The sequence below is a fragment of the Leopardus geoffroyi genome, chromosome A3 (assembly GCF_018350155.1).
Source record: "Leopardus geoffroyi isolate Oge1 chromosome A3, O.geoffroyi_Oge1_pat1.0, whole genome shotgun sequence".
Classification (NCBI taxonomy): Eukaryota; Metazoa; Chordata; class Mammalia; order Carnivora; family Felidae; genus Leopardus; species Leopardus geoffroyi.
In genome coordinates, this window is record NC_059336.1 from 16,799,703 (window position 1) to 16,820,327 (window position 20,625).

The 20,625-nt window shown below is 44.6% G+C and overlaps 1 protein-coding gene across 1 annotated transcript in view; it reads right to left on the reverse strand.

The window, feature by feature from the left end:
• Positions 1–9,099: 9,099 nt before the first annotated feature.
• IFT52 (intraflagellar transport 52) overlaps positions 9,100–20,625 on the reverse strand; it is a 34,658-nt gene continuing 23,132 nt past the window's right edge. The window contains exons 10-14 of the mRNA XM_045444537.1: positions 19,431–19,585; positions 14,741–14,828; positions 13,772–13,880; positions 11,182–11,327; positions 9,100–9,379 (exon numbers count right to left, since the gene is read on the reverse strand). Of these exons, the coding sequence (XP_045300493.1) occupies positions 9,332–9,379; positions 11,182–11,327; positions 13,772–13,880; positions 14,741–14,828; positions 19,431–19,585 (546 nt within the window). The 3' untranslated portion in view covers positions 9,100–9,331. The remainder of the gene's footprint in view (positions 9,380–11,181; positions 11,328–13,771; positions 13,881–14,740; positions 14,829–19,430; positions 19,586–20,625) is intronic.

Below are 20,625 nucleotides of genomic sequence, written 5' to 3' on the forward strand. Positions count from 1 at the left end.
GCCAAAGGAAACTAGCTAGCCTCCTGGCCTTTTGCCTTTGCGTGGGGCCATTGTCTGGCCGGGAACACTTCCCGCGACTCGCACCGAATTCCAATCTATGCTTTGGGTTCCCTGCCCACCATCTGCTCATCGACTAGTGCATTTTTCCCTCCGAACTATGGGCACGCTGAGGTCCAAGTGGCCTCTCAATTCACCGCAGTATCCCCAGGGCCTAGAATTGTTCAAGTGCTTAAACTACTAGAGGCTTAGCAAGGATTTTCCATTTTAAGTTGCCATTTATGCCAAGTACCTCCCAAGAGGCACGGTCACACCGGGCTCCCTGGGAGGAATGCTGAGAGCAAGGTAAATGAACTATGCGACGGGAGACTGGGGAAATCTGGCTGAACCCCAGCTCTTAGCTCCTGCTATGTCTCAGATTCCTCTTCCTGAAATCTGAGGAAAAGGCCACCTTACTGGGCACCTGAGGCCAAACTAGCCAGCTGCTGCAAACTTCATTTACCACAGCAGAAGGAACACTGACATCTTAAGTACCAGAAGCTTCCACATCAATTAATTCAGGTCTTCCCCCACCCACTTCCTTCATAAAGTAATTCATGCGGACATCCCCTCTTCATTGCTAGCGAATGATATTTAAGAGTGCAGGCTCTGAAGCCAGACTTCCTGGGGTTTGATTCCCAGCCCCATCATTTACTAGTTGTGTGATCTTAGGCAAATTACTTAACTCCTTTATGCCTGTTTTCTCATATGTAATAATTAGATTTATCAAAAACTTAGCTTTTACAATGTGCCAGCCACTGTTCTGTATGCTTTATAAATTTTAATTCATTTAATCCTCATAACAATGCTATGAGATAGTATTAGAATGATCCTCTTTTGGCAGATGGGGAAACTGAAACACGGCTGTCCCCCTCACCCCCATACTATTGGTAAATGGCAAAGCAGGGATTCAAACTTGGGTTATCTAGTCTAGAGTCTATGCTCTTTTTTTTTTCAATGTTTATGTATTTATTTTGAGAGAGAGAGAGAGAAAGCAGGAGAGGGAGAGAGAGAGGGAGACAGAGAATCCCAAGCAGATGCCTCACTGCCAGTGCAGAGCCCAACCCGGAGCTCAGTCCCACAGAATTGCAAGATTGTGACCTGAGCCAAAACAAAGAGTCAAACACTTAACCCACTGAGCCACCCAGGCGTCCCTAGAGTCTACACTTTTAATCACCACACCGGTACCTACTTTGTAGGAAGGTTGTAGGACTAAACAAATTAATATGTATAAACCACTGAGAATAATCCTTGGCCCTTAGTAAATATTACTTTACTTTTAGTTTTTGTTATTGTTATTGTGATGGTGATGATGATGATGGTGATGATGATGATGACTCTTCAGCTGCCCTCATGCCTGTTCTTTGAAGTCCAGGAAGCTGCTTTGCACACGTTCTCACACGATTACTAGTTGTATTTCAGGAGAAAGACAGAACCTGGCAGCTCAGGCAAGGTATTTGTCCAAGGCAAGAGACAGGGAGCAGCTGGAGAGCCCACGCGGAACCTGGAACTGGGGCTGACCTGACCAATACACTAGAGCCTAAGAAGCCTAGGGTCAGTGCAGTGAGTCAGGGAGCAGAGAGATCACCCTGGTGCGGGATGGTATCTGGTAATCTCCATGACTGTGTTTTCTCCAGTTACCATCATATCAACAGATACCCTCTGGAGACAGGACTCCAAGTATACTGAGTACAGCCACACCTGGGAGTGGTCCCTGGGGCCAGGATTGATTACACACTGCTGTCTGGGAAAACTTTCCTGGACATGCCCATCTTGGACAGGGAAGCTGCAGTCATTTGGTTATTCCACAATATTCCCCACCCCAGGCTCCAAACTCAGGGCCTGCCTCGGTCTTGGGAACACAGAATGAAATCTACTTATTAAATGCTCGGGGCCCAGCACCAGGCTGGACACAAAACAAACAGATTGAAGACAGGTAAATGATAAGTAGGATCACATGGCGCTTCTGCCTGGCTTCCTCTCCACCTACAGAACACCTTCCTTAACATCATTCTCTTTTCATACTTCCTGCGCCCACAATTTCATTGTTCTCTCAAGAGCCCGGACAGTTCCACATTCACATTTTTAGCTTCAGATCTCTACCATAATGTTTGGCTCCTAGTAGGTACTCACAGAAGGGATTTTACACTTTTTTTAATTGAATGAATGAAATATAACACTAATATTTGGACTAGAGGGTTAGTAAGGCATAGACCAAAACTGAGAGGACGTGCCACGCTAGAGTCTGAATTGTATTTAGTAAGATATGGGACATCAAGAGATTTTGAAACAAAGGCAAGTTTTTCACATACTTTTGCCCCACGCTCAAGGGTCTCAGTGTAGAGGACAGTCATGGTAGCAGGTAAGTGGTGAAGGGTGAAGACAGACCTGAGACGCCAGCACCAGGACTGGAAATGGCACAGTTACTACAACAGGGTGGATTCCCCAATGCAGGGAAAGCAATTCAATTACCTGCTGCAAGGAATCTGACCTCTACAGAAAAATTTTCCCACTCACTTCTCAAAAGATTGAGATTTTATGAGTAACTATTTGTAAAGCACCTATCTGTGAGTTCCAGGAAAAAAAAAAAGGCAAAATATTCAAGTTAGAAAAGTTGCCATAATCATACTGCTAGAGGGCTCGTAGCTTGACATAAAGCACCCATAATTTGAAATGTAAATATAATGGATACTGTTTGTGAAAATACACTGAAATGATTGAGACTGGGCTGCAGGCAGGGGCTAGTCATTGTGAGGTAATCTAACCATCCATACTCTCCAGAAACTCATCAGCTAATAGGATAGACAATGAGTAAACAGATAAGTGAACTGTAAGGGTGAAGATAAACTTCAGGGGCTGTGGGTGCCACCCAAAAGGGTCACTGAAGGCTCTTCAGACCTTGGTGGTTTAGGAATTTGCAAGGTAGCTAATGTGGGGAATAGCACTTCAGGCAGAGGGAGCAGCCAGTGCATGCCAGGGAGAAGAAATATTAAAAAGTACTCAGGGACTGGCCAGAGTTGAAGTCATTTTTGACTCTTCTCTCAAATTACTTATCTGATTCATTTGCAAATCCTATTGGCTCTACCCTCAAACTCTACCTTCAAAATATATGGGAAATGCGAATTAAAACCACCCAGCCATATGGAGACAAGAAAAATGAGTGCGTATGTCCACACAGAGATTTTTACATAGCTTTGTTTGCAACAGCCCCAAACTGGAAACAACCCAAATGTCCATCAACAGATGACTGGGTAAACAAATAATAGATATAAAATAAATATATCCAGGGGTGCCTGGGTGGCTCAGTCGGGTAAGTGTCCAACTTCAGCTCAGGTCATGATCTCATGGTTTGTGGGTTCGAACCCCGCATCAGGCTCTGTGCTGACAGCTCAGAGCCTGGAGCCTGCTTCGGATTCTGTGTCTCCCTCTCTCTCTGCCCTGACCCCACTTATGTTCTATCAAAAAAAATAAATAAACGTTAAAATAAATATATCCATACAGTAAAATGCTATCCAATAATAAAAAGGAATTATTGATACAATATGAATCTCAAAAATAATTATGCTGAAAAAGCCAGAAAGTGGATATTGTATATCATTTACATACAACTGTAGAAATTGCATAACAGAACCAATCAAAGTGACCATGGTTGCAGAGAAGGGATTACAAAGGGACAGAAGGAATTTGGGGCAGTGACTGATATGTTCCATTTGCATAACTCTAGGGGTGCCTATTCAATCACTGGGAGAAGTGTGGGGTCACTGACCACAGAACAAGGGAAACAACTCTGCTGGGTTTGTCCAGATCATGCCGGCCCCTGCTGTGTCATTTTCACAACTGCACAGAATGAGAATTTGGTCTTTTAGAAACCATTTAACCCAAACTTCTGGCGTTCTTGTAAGGAAGAGGAGACTCCGATACAGCTGCCAGGGCCCTGGGCTGCTTTATACGCAATGTTCAGCCTACAGCCCCGACCTCTACCCTGGGCTTTCTGGGCATCAGCTTTCGCAAACAGTTCTTTCTTTTGCAATGTGTCCACTTGTCCAGCAACCAAGCAGGGAAGGATTCACAGGTTAGGGAGTTCCGGCACAAAGTCAGGGATGGAACCGTCGAGGGACACCAAAGCCTCCTCTGGCGGCGGTGGAAACCACTTCCACAGCCTGGCCATGCCCCGCGGCCACCCATGGCCCAGGGCCGCATCATCACCCACACCTGGGAAGATGAAAGGAAAATCGGGTTTTGAAGTCCACGTGGCAGTCTGTCGCCGCCCGCTGTGCTCCGGAGCGAGTGACGTGACCTGTTTCGAATCACCCCTCTGGTAAACGGGGCCACACGAAGGCCCGAGAGGTCGGACGGCGGGGCGCGCGTTCTGTCTCAGGCGCGGCGCGAAGCATCGCGGGAGTTGCGCCTCCTGACGTCACTAGGGGGCGCCTGCGCTCGGGGTCCCCTGGGAGCCGGGCTGCGAGGTGTGGAGCCCTGACAGCTTTGCCTCTTCCGGCTGCTGCCTGGCGCGTGATCCCTCGAAGCTGTAGTAGCTGGGAGGCTTCTCCCGACGCCTGCCATTTCGGGTCGTGCGGAGGATGGGTGAAAAAAAGGACCAGGAGTTATGGAGGTGGTCGGCTCCGACCTCGTGGCGGTCACGGGAATTGGCGTCCAGTGGTCGCTCGGGCCCAGAGCCCTGTTGACCGCTCTGCCTCCACCCGGCCCTGACTCCCCGTGTATTTCAGCAGCCCGGCACGGGCTCCTGACACTGCAGTTTCCTTCACGCTACCATTGCGCGTAACCATTTGCGACTCTACGAAGTTAATTTCTCTCCCCAGTTAGATTGTGAGCTGCAGAAGCAGAACGCTAAACGGTGGTAGGCTTCATGGTAAAATTTGGTATACGCAAGATTTCTTATTCTTTTTTTATTTTTATTTTTAAAAAAAAAATTTTTTTTCAACGTTTATTTATTTTTGGGACAGAGAGAGACAGAGCATGAACGGGGGAGGGGCAGAGAGAGAGGGAGACACAGAATCGGAAACAGGCTCCAGGCTCTGAACCATCAGCCCAGAGCCCGACGCGGGGCTCGAACTCACGGACCGCGAGATCGTGACCTGGCTGAAGTCGGACACTTAACCGACTGCGCCACCCAGGCGCCCCTCTTATTCTTTTTAAAGTAAATATTTCTTGGGGCACCTGGGTGGCTCAGTCGGTTGAGTGTCAGACTTTAGCACAGGTCATGGTCTCGCACTTCGTGAGTTCGAGCCCCATATCGGGCTCTGTGCTAATGAATAGCTCAGAGCCTGGAGACTGGTTCGGATTCTGTGCCTCCTCCTCTCTCCCCCTCCCCTCCCCTGCTCATGCTCTGTCTCTTTTTGTCTCTCAAAAATAAATAAATGTTAAAAAAATTTTTTTAGGGGCGCCTGGGTGGCGCAGTCGGTTAAGCGTCCGACTTCAGCCAGGTCACGATCTCGCGGTCCGTGAGTTCGAGCCCCGCGTCAGGCTCTGGGCTGATGGCTCAGAGCCTGGAGCCTGTTTCGGATTCTGTGTCTCCCTCTCTCTCTGCCCCTACCCCGTTCATGCTCTGTCTCTCTCTGTCCCAAAAATAAATAAACATTGAAAAAAAAAATTAGAAAAAAAAAATTTTTTTTTTTAAATAAATATTTCTGTCTCTTGAAGGCAGGGGAAGAAATTGATGACATTAGTTGCAGAATAGGGAACTGAATGGCTGAGGAGGTTGAAATTCTTTCTCTTCAAAATCCTCCAGTTCCATGCATAGGTATTACCTAATTTTTTAAATTAAGTTTCATTAGGGCACACGTAACACTCTAGAACCTTTTAGGGAACAGTTTGAATAAAACCTCTCATATTTGGTTTTATAAATAAATAAGTTAGCAAAAGCCAGACTAGGTAGATCTGTGAATAAGATACTCCAAATTTTCCTTCCTGCTCTTGGGGAGAGGAGAGACCTTTATTCCCAACATGTTATCTCCCCTCATTATATCTCCTCTTCTTTTGACACTCAAGTTTCTCTGAGCAGAGATGTATTTGAGTTCAACAAATAAGATCTCCAACAGTTATTTTTATGCTGTTACCCACTAAGACTGATACTATCACTTTTTGTTGTTTTTGTGTATTTTTTTAAGGAGTTTTTAAACGTTTATTTTTGTGCATGCATGAGAGAGAGAGAGAGAGAGAAAGAGAGGGAGGGAGACGGACAGAGGATCTGAAGCAGGCTCTCTGTCAGCACAGACATGGGGCTCAAACTGACAAACCGCGAGATCATGACCTGAGCAAATGAGCCACCCAAGTGCCCCAGTTTGCGTGTGTTTTGAGTGAAGCTGAAATACTTGTTCAGTTCCATTAACTTTTTCATTTCGAGAGGCTTGCATACCAGAAGTTCGAGAATATAGGTGAACAGCAACTGGGATAAAAGCATTCTTGTAGCTCATGTTTGAATTTAAAAGCACCCCTGCTCACTACCTTAACCAGTGGATTGAACTTAATTTCTCTAATAGAGGACTGTGATATACACAGCATCAGCTATGAGCTATTCTTGCCAAAAATGTTTAATTCAAAGATAGTCAAGCCTTTAAACTTAACTTCCACTTTGCAGTAAAGGAGATAATGGGACAATAGACACCATCAGAAAAATCCAGAATGTGGGACATATAATTTAGTCTCCTCAAAAAAATCAATGTCATTAAAAAAAAAAGAAAGAAGAAGAAGGAGGAGGAGGGGGGGAGGGGGGGAGGAGGGGGGGAGGGGAGGAGGAGGAGGAGGAAGGGAAGGAGGAGGAGGGAAAGAAACACAGGGAACTGTGTTTTGGACTTAAAACAGATCAGAGACAATCAAATCCAATGTGTGAAACTTGACTGGATTCTGGCTTGAAAAAACATCTATAAAACATTTTGGGGACAACTGCGGAACATCTGACTAAGCATGAAATATCAGAAATGATAATGGATACTGTAGTTATATAATGAAGTATATAATGTCTGAAGTTTAATATTAAGCATTCAGAAAAATATACACACATATATAAAGTATATATGGTAATATGTTAATTTTTAAAAGGTGGTAGGTATTGGTGTTTATTATACTATTCTTTCCACTTTTCTAGATGTTTCAAATTTTTCAAAAAGTTGGGAAAAAACATACATCCTTGCCACAAGGGAAAAAGCCACATGACCCATGACAGGACAGGCCTTGCCCCCTCCAAGGCACCTTTTCAAGTCCATGTAATGGGAACAGCTCTAGGTTAGTAGGCAGGCTGTCAGTGCTCTTCTGCCCCTAGGTCTCTCTAGGTCTCTGTGTCCCCTTTAGGAAGTAAAGTTGGATTAAATTCAGATAGATCCAAAAAGTTCTTGCTAAAATTGTAGGTATATGTTCTAATCATCTATTTCTACAAAACAAACTATTCAAAATAAGTAGCTTAAACTGTGATTTTATAATGTTTGTGGATTCTGTGGATCAGGAATTGAGAAAGGTACAGGGACAGCTTGTCTGTTCCATGATGTCTGCCGCCTCAGCTCAGACAACTCAAAGGCTAGGGATGACTTGATGCTGGAGACAGGAATCACTTTGGAGGCATCTTCACTCACATGTTTAGCAGGTGATACTGGTATAGGTTGGGACCTCTAGCTGTTGGCCAGGACACCTATATGTGGCCCATCCACATAGTCTATCCAAGTGGCCTCAGACTTCTTCCATTGTTGGCTTGTAGCTCTAAAGGTGAGTGTCCCAAGAGAACTAGGCAGAAGCTGTATAGCCTTTTATGACCTAGCTTCACAAGTCAGTGTCACTTCCACTATAGTGCCTAATTCAGAGGGAGGGAACATGGACCTCATCTCTCAATTGCAGGAGCATTAAACCCACAATGTAAGAGAAGAGGATATGGGCTGGGAGACAATAGTTGAGTACATTTATGAAATGTATTCCAAATACATTGCCACAACACTCCAGTTGTTCTATGGCTAGTTTTCTCTCAGCTGGCCTCCAGATTCTACCCTCTGAGCAAAGTGGTCTCCTCCTTCCCCAAGACTCTGCTCTGACTTGGCTACTCTGAATAAGCCCCGCACTAGGGCTCCAGTGTGTGAGAGAATGGAAGCCTGTGAACAGAGCTTTAACATGAATAAATAATTTGAAATTCAGGATGTGAGCCTTTATTTCCAAGGCTCTGAATTTCTAAAAATGTTAATTCCTTGGTAGACTGTTCTCATGACTTCAATTATCAACTCCATATGAACAATAGCAATATCTTTTCTAAGCCTCGGATTTCTAGCTATTTACTGGTTATTTCCACTGCTATGAATTGCCATCATCTCAACTGGATTCATATGCTCCAAAGCAGCTCACTTCTCAGAATCTCCATCTTCCAATAGCTCCACCACTTCCCAGGATATCAGGCTCAAAATCTTGCCAATCTGACCTTCCAACCATCAGACCAAATCTATTTCAAAATGCCACCTTTCTTACAACAGCACTTGAGTTCATCCGCATTACTTCCTCTGGGGGTTATATCACACTCTCCATAAATGGCCTTCCTTCCACAGTTCCCATCTTTATGGAACCCACCAGCTAAACTGTTCCCATTGCAACACATTCCTTACACACTGGTAGTGGCTCTGCAATCTTCTATCTGGCTTTGAGGGTCCACCAATGCAGGTCCCCAGTGTATCCAGTACCCAGCTGTCCCATTCAAGCACGTACAGTCTTTCCCATTTTCCTTGGGACAGATGATCACATCATCATAACTGAAAATGACAATTCAGTGCTTCAGGAGCTCAGAGGAGGGTGGTAAAGTGTGAATGGAGACAACAGCCTCCAAATGGTTGTGTCCCGGGGGTAGCTGAGAAAGGAAGGGGTGAGTGATCTATGTAAGGAAGGTATCTATCTACTATTTCATCTTTTTCATTAAGCACATTTGGCGAACAGGTCATGTGGGTTAAGTTTATTTTATATCCTTGAGGTAGTCCAAAAGCTGGATAATATTTATGATATTGACATTTATGCCTTTGATAAAGGAGACTCAAATTCAGAACTACAGTTGGAAGAAAAGACTTCAATCAAAGACTTTCATAAATTATAAAAGTAGAGATTCAGTAGGTTTAATCTTAAAAATGGAATGTATCTTACATAAGGATCTTGTTAGAAACGCTATACCTATCTGGGCACTACAGAAGACGCACAGACCTTCCACAACTCATGGAAGAAAGAGTGTATAGACAATGTTGATAAGGAATTAAGGAACAATTCAAAAATAGTTTACAAAGGAATCAGGAGGCAGAAGATGCTTCAAGAGGCATGGTCCTCAGAAATTGTTCTGGAAGGCTGGTTCACTTGTATCAATGTCATGTTCCTGAATGAAGAAATAAGACACAGAATTTTAGTATTTCAGTACAAAGCATGAAATGGGAAGTCTGGTGTTTTATACTTTGATTAAGATTCTGAACCATCATTAATTGGGACATATAGTAATCTCTGGCTTTAAGGCTGAATCCAGCTGGAGGATCAAGTTTTCACTATCAGGACAGGGCTTTTGACTACTGCCTGCCACCCACCGCAATGAGCGGGGAGCAAATACAGTTGAAGGCACCAAGGCAAATACCACACCAGTCTTCTTATCTTGGCCTTAGGGGCCTGTCTCTGCCTTGTCAGCAGGGTGAGTACTGCTGAGAACCTACCTGAGCAAAATTCCACATTTCAGTGCTCCGCAGTTATATCAACTCACTTCTGTGCTCCTCACGGCATTATATCAGAGCGCTGTTAATTGCCCCTATATATTCCAGTCTCCCCCCACTGCATGTGGCTCAGGAAGAGATAGCAAAGGCCACTTTCATCTTATTTACTACCACAGCCCCAACATCTAGCATCATGAGTACCCAGCAGAGTCAGTCCCTGCCAGTAGATTCCAACCATTCCACTCAGCACATACAATCCTAAGTATGTATATATTTATAGCCCTTCCCCCCAACCCCATTTACCATATCCTGAATGTCTTCCCAAGCCCTTAAACATTCTTCTAAACATTTTTAATCTTAGGGATGCGCCCTTGGTACTTAACTAGCTCCATACTGATGAAGATTTTTCTTCTGTTAAAACAGTGATACACGGAGCATCCTGGTTGGCAAATCTACACACATTCAGGATTATATTACTAAAACAAATTCTGAGGATTAGAATTGCTGTGTCAAAGGTACATACATTTTGAGGACTTTTGAGCAATATAAAAAAGCTCTCCAGGGGCGCCTGGGTGGCACAGTCGGTTAAGCGTCCGACTTCAGCCAGGTCACGATCTCGCGGTCCGTGAGTTTGAGCCCCGCGTCAGGCTCTGGGCTGATGGCTCAGAGCCTGGAGCCTGTTTCCGATTCTGTGTCTCCCTCTCTCTCTGCCCCTCCCCCGTTCATGCTCTGTCTCTCTCTGTCCCAAAAATAAATAAACGTTGAAAAAAAAAAATAAAAAAGCTCTCCAGAAAAGTGGGACAAATTTATTCTCCCATCGGTAGAATAGGTAGTATATAAATGCCCATTTCCAACGGTGGTTGAACATTTAATTTTAGAAATCTCATCAAGGGATAGACAAAATGAAGGCCAGGCATAATTTTAAAGCCCTTGATCCTCAGTCCAGAGAAAGATGATTTCCGTCATGAGGTGCTGACCTCATGGCCTGCTTCTGTATCCTGTGCTCAGGTCTCTCTAGCAACATTGACATCACTGCTATGCCTCAAAAAAGCCAGGCCAAGCCCAGCCTTCAGGACTTTGTACAGATCTCCCTCTGCCAGGGACACTCGTCTCCCAGCTATCTGCATGGCAAAATCCTCAACAATTTCAGGCCTTTGCTCCAATATCACCTTTGTAGTGAGACCTACCCTAACCACCCTATTTAATACTGCCACATTCAGCACGCTTGATCCCTGCTCTACTTTTTCTATGCCATCACCTTCTAGCATACCATGTGATTTACTTATCTATTATGTTTATTGTCTTCTGTCAAGCTTCAGCTAGAACATAAGTGCAGGGATCATTGTCTGTTTTGTTTACCTAGTAGATACTTAATAAATACTTGCAGAATGAACGAATGGCATAAAATACGAGAAGTCCAGTTTATGGAAGATACCACCACTCAAACAGTTTCCACTTTAGTGGGCTTTCTAGGCTCTACCTGATTCAACTTCTTGAACTCCACTACTTGGAAGAAGATGTGCTCAAGGATATGTTTGGCATCTTGTTGGTCCTTTGGTAGTTTACTGGTTACTCCAAGAATATCACCACACTTCCTGACGTAGAATTCCAGGTCTTCTTCAGTACCTAAGCACAGTTGGAGCAGTCAGATTAACCCTTATTTCCTGTCCTTTCCAAAATACAGACTTACTGTGGTATAGGTATCCCCTTGTCAGGTTCCTATACCTCTCAAGATCACTCACTTTTCCTAGGGTAATGTGACCACAGGACCTACACAGTAACAAACTAAAGAGATCTCTGATGTGCTGCTTTTATAAATCAGGACAAAAGTGTGACACTCCTAATTAGAATAAAGCTGGGGGCGCCTGGGTGGCTCAGTCAGTTAAGCATCATCCGACTCTTAATTTCAGCTCAGGTCATGGTCTTGCAGTTAGTGAGTTCGAGCATCGGGCTCCATGCTGACAATGTGGAGCCTGCTTGGTATTCTCTCTCCCTCTCCCTTTCTCTCAAAATTAAATAAATACACTTTAGAATAAAGCTGGAATGGCTCTGGCTCTCCTATTCCCAGATCCAGCATTCCTACATTACAAAGAATAGGAGGAACTAGAAGGAAATCAAATTACCATTCTCTGAATGTAGCAAGGACCATTATGAGAAGGGCATATGGGTATTTTAAATAGCATTTATTATAGCAATATTATAGAAAAGGAAATGAAAGAAGAAAAGAATCACTCATAATTCCACCAATAACATATCTCTGTGCAGCCATCCCCAGCAGCCCTATATCAAGGATGGACAGCCATTACAGCCCTTCTTACACTATACTGTAATTCCTTTCTGTTTTCCCCTTCTGATGTGCATTTTTTAAAGCTATGATAGAAATGTAAGTTTTTTATTAAAATATTCAAACCATAGGGGCGCCTCGGTGGCTCAGTCAGTTAAGCATCTGACTCTTGATTTCAGCCCAGGTCATGATCTCATGGTCAGTCGTGAGATCAAGCCCCACGTCAGGCTCCACACTGGGCATGGAGTCTGCTTGAGATTCTCTCTCTCCCTTTCCCTCTGCCCCTCCCCTACTCGTGCATGCACACACACTCTCTTTCTCTCAAAAAAAAAAAAAAAAAAAAAAAAAAATCAAACCATACAGCTGCAAAAATCTCTTGCCCCAACTCTATCTCCACTGATACCACCTAAGGTAATTATTGCCATGTATGCCTACATATTTACATATGTGTAAAAAATAGGATCAAACTATAATAGTTCTGTAAGTTGCTTTCATTATTTAACGATGTCTCATGGACATCTTATGTCAAAGCTTATGCTCTGTATCTTTCCTTTAACAGATGTATAATATTTCGTTATTTTTTAAACCAAACCCTCTACTGATGGGCCATTAGACTGTTGTCAATTTTTAATGCTACAATTAATATCTCTATAGCTATAATTTTTTGTTTCACATTTCTACAAGGATTTCTTTGGATAAACTGGATAAATTAGAAACAGAAATGCTGGGTCAAACCATCTGACCCTTCACAGGTGTGTTATTCCTACTGCACCAATCACTACATCTTGCTAATTTTTGATTGTTCAGCACTTACCACAAGGCTTGACAAAGAAGAGAGATGCAGTTAAGGTGTTCTACACTGAACTGTTTTTATTTTTGCAGTCTCCTTCCTGGTCCTTGGGTACATATAGATGTTGTTCATAGTTAGGATCCTAGTGAACATGGAATTTTATATCCTGCCCTTCCTCATTTAGGATTCTCACTTAAGTTCTATCAGTGTCACTCCCTGGCCCCTGGAAACCTCTTTTATAATGACATGTCATCCCATCAAATAAATGGGACACAATTTACTACCATTCCCTGCTAGTGTACCCTAAGCCTATTCCCAATGTGTAAATAATTTTTATTCCTAATTTAAAAAATAAATAACATAGTAATCATCTATATGCCTTCACATATCTCCTTAGATTAGATTCTCAGGAGTGGGGTCACTGCCTCAAAATGGATGGTTAATTTTATGCCTCTGAGCACCTGTGTGCAGGCCCATTTGCTATGCATGTCAGGGGAGCACTGGGCCAAGAGTCAGGAGAACCACTCACCTCATAGGCATGAGGCTTGGGGCCTCACCTCCTCATCCACATGTCAAGGTAGGTACACATAACTCTCCCAGGATCCCCTCCGATCTGAAGTCTCTATAATTCTTCTGGCCTTGACTGAATTTTCTTAGTTAACGGCTCGTATGACCAATGACCTAGACTTGCTAAGTGGCAGCCAGGGTCAGAATGCATCCTATGGTTACTCAATAAGTCAGAACTAAAGACCTATAGGGGTTAAAGCTGAGACCTTGGCTTCTGCTTTGCATCATGTTCTAACTCACTGAGCAAACTGGCCTGAGAGAAACAACCAACATCATTTACATGAAATAAACAGAAACTCTCATTTTACACTGCCATTCATATTTTGTTCTCCCTGAACAAACTCTAGCTTTCTCTCATGGCAAATCTCAGAAGTTCACAACTACATAAAACTTACAAAAGAAAACAAAAAAAAACCTGGCCAAACTTACACTTATTGGTAATCTGAGCGAGGCGGGCCTTCTCCGAAGAGAATGTCTCATCCAAGTCAAACAGCTCCAGTGGGGGAGGTGGTAACTCCCTGAAGCTGGGAGGGAAAACCTGAAAGGAAATCAGGTCTTTCATGAAAGAAGGCATGCAAAGCCACAACTGACAGTGATAAGATGGAAGGAAATGAGAAGCCAATTCAGCCCTTCCCTGGGATGAACCACCCAAATGCCTGTCACCTCCTCCTGCCCTAACTCGTTAGACCATATCAAGCAAGAGGACTAGTGCACTGTAAGCAATCAAACAGAACCAGCTCTAAAACAGCACTAAACTGATCAAACTGACACACCAGTGCCCACTAACTTGTGCAAGGACAAAAGCTTGGGGATAATTATGCTTATTTGTGTTGAACATCTGATTGGACAACTTGTTTCTCATTTAACTATGAGTTCATTAGGGGCAGAAATTGGGGAAGCAGATGTAGATCCATGTAGAAAGTGTATTCCAGAATGTGGTGGGATAAGAGAGTTCTGAAGGTAAGTTGACTTAATGCCGGACTGGAATGTTGAAAGTGACCTGTGCACACGTGACTACCCCCTGGGCTACAGACTGTGCTATGAATCTGAGGGCCTGTTGCCTAGAAAGCTGCAGTACAAAGCATTTCCTCCTTTCCACCCAGGATTTCTCCTATATGCCCTCCAAGTACACAAGATGGGAAATGCTTAACGACCAGAAAAGTCCACGCCCTTGATTTCTCAGTTGGGAACTACACCCAGTAGAAGTCCCTAAGGAGTACTAATAGGTTTGGTCTCTGCATGTTTAGAGCCAGAGAAACACAACTTCCTGAGAAGTACCACATGCATTGAGTGTACAACTACACATGGTTGGGAGAAGGACCCATGCGATGGCCCAGCTGGAAAGTAAGGACAAACAGTGGGGTTCTGTAGCAGGATCCCCCATGCACACCTACTCACCGCTGGCTGAAGGGCTGGCAGTGGGGTCTCAAACTGAGGTTGGATGAGCTGGAGAGGTTCATGTTTCACATTTAGCTGTTCATGGGCCCTGTGTTAGCAAGACAAAAAAAGCAGGAATCAGGATGAGACACTGTGGCAAAGCACATCTAACTGACCACACTGTGCTGTTCTCCATCAAATCACGTGGTTCAACACTTTCACAGAAAAGCACACAAAATGTGTTGGTATATGTAATGTAACAATCCTTTCACGAATATTCCCTACTGTATCACACGGCACAACTATACTGTGAACTGAAGGGGAAAGTTTTTTAAGTTTCATATCAGGCTTCTCCTAGACAGGCTTTTTATTTTTACCCAGTGGACACTATAAATGTGGTAACTCACTCTGTTTCCTTATTTTTTTTCACCACCAAGAGACAGGAGTCAAATCTGAAGTCTGCTTCTTGCAACTGAACAGATCTGTACAATATATACTTCTGTGTGCTCACTCAGCAAGTATTTACTGAATATGTACTGTGCACCAGGCGGTTTTATACACCAGGAGAACAGCAACGGTGAAGACAAGAGACCAAGGCAGCCTCATGAACCTACATTCTACTAGAGGAGAGACACACAATAAACAAGACCCTAGATGACAGGTATCAATACGTAGTAAGAAGAAAAGCAAACCAGGACAGAGGGATAAAGACAGGGAAGAGGCAGGGGGTACAGCCCTGAGTGAAGAAGTGAGAGAAGTGAGAGAAGCCCTGAGTGAAGTGAGGGAGGAAGTCATGCACTTACTTTCAAAAGTATCCCAGGCAGAGGCAAGAGCAAGGAGAACAGGAATAAGGGTGCTAGATATTTTCACAGAACCTCAGGGCAGCCAGAGTGGCTACAGCAGAGGGAGAACGCCAGTGATGAGTTTACAGAGTCAAGTGCTGACCTTACCCCTGTGTTTCTTTTTGATTATGGCCTCCCCTCTGCCTCCATTCTCTCAAACATTCCTTTTATCCTTTTGCACCGTAATAATTTTGTAAGCTGGCTGAACTCCTCTGGAAATGAGGCAAATTAAAATATACCCACCTAATTTAAACTATGAACACATTTGTGACCTTTTAAAATTAAGCTAAACAAGCAAATGTCAATGAGTGTGAACAAAGTTCATGCCTGCTTCTATGGACAAGTGATTTTAGAAAGGAAAGAGGTCTGCGACTTCAGAAAGGCACTTAGCTGAGCTGACTGCTATCACTGCCTCCACCATTCCCAGGTGCCTGGGGAGAAGAAGCTTTCCTGGCAATGCAGAAGATCCCTAGGGAGGGAACAGGAATAACTTTCACTGAGTACTGACTGCAAAACAACCCTGGTTGGGGCGCCTGGGTGGCGCAGTCGGTTAAGCGTCACGTGACTCAGTCAGGTCAGCCAGGTCACGATCTCGCGGTCCGTGAGTTCGAGCCCCGCGTCAGGCTCTGGGCTGATGGCTCAGAGCCTGGAGCCTGTTTCCGATTCTGTGTCTCCCTCTCTCTCTGCCCCTCCCCCGTTCATGCTCTGTCTCTCTCTGTCCCAAAAATAAATAAACGTTGAAAAAAAAAAAATTAAAAAAAAATAAAAATAAAAAAAAAAAACAACCCTGGTCAGTGGGTATAATCTCTTATAGAAAAAAAGCAGAAGCATAGAGATAAAGAAGCTTCCCAAGGTCACATGGGTAAGGAGTGACAAAGGCAAGATCAGAACTCAGAGCTGGCCAATCCCTGCCAACCCAAAGCCCCATGACTCGGTCTATACTGAAGGCAGAATGTCATTAGGGGCAATGTTTAAGCTAAAGGTCCCACCACTGGCACACGAAGAACCCTGCTGCCATGATTTTCTGGCCTTGGCCATCCCAGCCATGATTTTTTGCTGTCTGTCTGCAGATGGAGCTGGCTACACTGAAGCCCTGTGTGAATAATAAAACAAACGCCACTGCATCTTCTCTTTCTTGCTCAGCTCGCAACTCGCCCAAATCTTCCTCCACCTACGAGTCACCGTGCGCTTGATGGGAGTGGGGAATGCGTGGAGAAACTAATCTTAAAACCAAGAAAACCTAATTCAGAAAGCTGACTGCGGGGTGGGGGTGCTGGGCGGGGGGGATAAGGGGAGGAACAAATGCCAATGCTAAATAGAAACCTATGAAATGGGGCTGAGTTATCTATTTCCAGAACACCCTGGCCTGACCTCTGGCACTGTGTTTTCACCACTCTATGTCTCAGTCCCCAACCCATCAGTCCATGAACTCAGAAGGCAGGGACTCCACGCTCTTTGTCTCTACCTCACCCCCACAGGCATCAGTAAATACCAGATGGACAAATGAAGTTACTTCAGAGCAACATCATTCAGATGTTTAAATATTTAAAGGCTAATCGAATTTTTACTTAGAAAAGAGGAATTGTATTCAAAAGATGTTACTAGCAAATATAAATTCCTAAGAGCACCATATAGAAACTGGCCCGTAACCACTGTCCTTTGCTTTGGTATAAAAGACAAATTCAATTAAAAGAGCTATCTAAGCTCCAAAATATCTACTACTTGACCCTGATGGCACTAAAATAATGGTTCCAATCAATCTCACATTCAGCACAGTCACAACACCCTGATGTAAACCACATCAGAAGATGACAGAAAGCAAAGGCAGAAACTGGGTGGACTGTAACTCCCAAGTGGGGCAGCCTGCTGTGCCTTTTGTTATTCTGAGAAAAGTTCCAACCACAGAGGAGGAGGAGCCCCGGGCCCATCTCCAGGCCATCTGGTTTCCCAGTTTCCCAGTTCTTTCCTACTCCCTGCCCCACACCCTTCCAGGGACTCTCCTGCTGCCCGCACTCCCCTGCCCCTCCAGCTCCTTCTCCCCAGCTTGCCAAAGGCCCTCCTCTTCTCCTCCTCAAAAGCAAGGGTAGCTGTGAGGCCCTGTCTCCAGCCCAATTCCCACTCCAGTGCTGTCCTTGAGAGTACCTAGCCCTTCCCCCACTTTTCTAATCACCTTCTCTAGGCCTCTTCAACATCTACACTGGTGGTTCCACCTGCATTCTTCACAGGGCAACCTCTCAGCCACATCAGATGGAGGCGCCTGGAGCAGAACTCCTCTCTCTCTCCTCTCCCCGCATCCTGAGAGCCAGTCCACAGCACTGCCAGGTGCCCAGATCCCTGAGGGAGAAACCACTATCTCTGACCTTGCCATCACAGCCTTCCATGGCCTGTGGCTTAGGATTCTTTCTTCCCAAACATCTCTTGAAACCACAGCTACTGCTCCCACCAGTGTCGCCCCTCAACCCTCCAATCTACTGTCAACAGTCGCCTAGCTGGTTTCTTCTACTTTTTTTCCCCGATTAATTGTATAAACTGCCGCAAGGCATTGTTTTATCTGGTTTTAGAAAACAGATTCAATCCTGTCCCTCCTCTAGAGGTCTTTACTAGCATCCCATTCACAAATTAGGCCCTTGCCCTGAGCCTCAGGCTGTCTGCCTTGGCTTCTTATTTCTGTGATGCTCAGGCAGGTCTCCTCAAGTGCCAGTGCTGGAGAACACAGAACAGATTGTTGCAGGGGACTTCAGAGGACCAAGCTTTCAACTATTACTAAGTTGGCCTCATTTGAAGTCAAGGCTGAATGCAGTTCAAAGAGCAGTTAGAAATAAACTTCCTTGTCTGGACACACCTACACATGTGAACATGTGGGCTTTGCACAGAAGCTACATCATTGCCCACCTCTCTCTCTCTGAACATCCCTGCCATCTCCTGAAGCCTCTTCACCCCTTACGGGGGAGCACCCAGTACAGTGCCAAGCAGACACAAGGCCCCCTAAATTGTTTGTTGAAAGAATCAATGCCTGGCTAAGAGGGCCCCTCTTTCATAAAGGCTTCCCTGCTCACCCCCTTAAGAGTCAAATTCTCACTCTTCATTATGCCCATGTTTAGCATTAATACAATGACCTTGCACCACAGCCTCTGTCTGTCTCCTCCATTAAACCATGAACTGTGGATACAGTGCCTGGCACAGGAGGTGGTCAGTAAGTATCTGGGGAACCTGAACATAAATACAGCAGGAGGAAGTTAGACACTCATCGGTAGTTTACACCATCAGCCTTTGGTTTATCCAGATGTAAACCCCATGCCTGGCCAAAGAGTCTGAAAAATGTTGCCCTCAGTCCCTGTCCCTGTCATTAGGAATGGACAATAACAACAAGCAGGCAACAGAGCAGGCAATGAAACAAGGGAAAGCCCCAGTCTGAAAGCCATTCAGGCTCCCACCTTGGGAAAAGACCTTACCCTCCCTAAACCTGTTTCCTCAGCTGGAAATGCAGCAGGTAATTCAGAGGCAATTCAAAGTATGAAGTGAAGTAATAACATGCAGTGCCTGCAGGGCACCTTGCCTAACCAACTCACTTTACTTGGGGTTCCTGGGGGCATGAGACCCTCTTTGAGGAAACCAGGAAAGTCCCAAGCAAACCAGGACAAGCTGGTTGCCCCAAATGCCTGATACAGAGCCTGGGACACAACAGGAGACTAATAACTGCAACCCCCACCCCAATTTTCTCAGCTATCTTTGTCGATCTCATCAGAGATCTGAGAACATGTTTTGCATACCACATATGCCATGACCCTATCTCCCATCCCCAGGCTCATGTTTTCAAACCAAACACTCAAGAATGAAGTGCAGTGCAGCTGAGAGCTACAGGTACTGACTTGATGACCTTGGGGAGGGAGGTGGTATCCAGCTGGTAAATGGACAGATCGAAGAGGGTGGTGAAGTCTCTTGGGTTCTCATCGCCCTCCTGGAGACACACTCGAAGCCGCTCTGACAGGGTGGCTGTGTCGGGCAGCATCATGTAGTCGGAAATCTGAAAGCCACAAGAGGGTTCATCACACAGCACGGCAGGAGTAAGAATTTCATCTGTCTAACTCTGCAATAGTTCTGCTCTTGCCAAGAGATTTCACTGTCTCTGGTCACTAACAACTAAACCTTAAATAAGCCATTTCATGTGGAAAGAGGAATAAAAGTCACTTGGCTAAACCCCAACGCTGGTTAAATCCAACTCTGTAATTCCTCATGCAGTACTGAACACAGCTGGATAAACAACCATGCCGACTGGCCTCCTTTTGATTTCGTGACCACTGACCTCAAGTGCTCAGCAATCAGCTGTATTTGCCTAGTTCATTCACTTCCCGTTGTCCTAGGCAATACCTTCCTTTTGTCACTTCATCCATCTCAAACAATTTTACCTTTCTTAATTTTAGCTGAAGACCTTATTTTCTATTTCAGTTGAGAAAACAGAAGCAATCATAAAAGACAGTCCACAAGCTCCCACTACAGCTATCCACCCACCAGCATCTAGGCCTTATACTCGGCTTCCTCTCCTGTTATATGTATGAACCGCCTGTGACCCCGGCACAGATGACCCTCCCACTTGGACACTAGATCCCAGCCCTTCTCACCTAACCAAGGACATGCCTCCAGCACTGCTGAGAGCCCTAAATGATGACACATGCTGTGTGCTGGTAACTGTAAAAGACCAGGAAAACCTAAATGTCCATCAATAGGAGACTGGTTAAACATACTACAGTACAAACATTAGAAAATAGTCTTAAAGAAACAAAATGAACAAAAATAGAAAGAAAGCTCTTTATATGTCAATAAGGAAACATCTCTAAGACATATTGCCAATTTTAAAAACTAAGATGGTGAATACACACAGTGTATATAGTACCATTTGTGTACAACAAAAAGGAAGGAGATACACACACATACTTGTTTGCTTATAGATATATAAAACATCTCTGGAAGAATATACAAGAAACAGTTGAGATTGTTGTCACTGGGGAGGGGGACAAAGTGGTTCAGCAAAAACAGGAGGGAAACTGTTCATTGCGTATGCTTTTG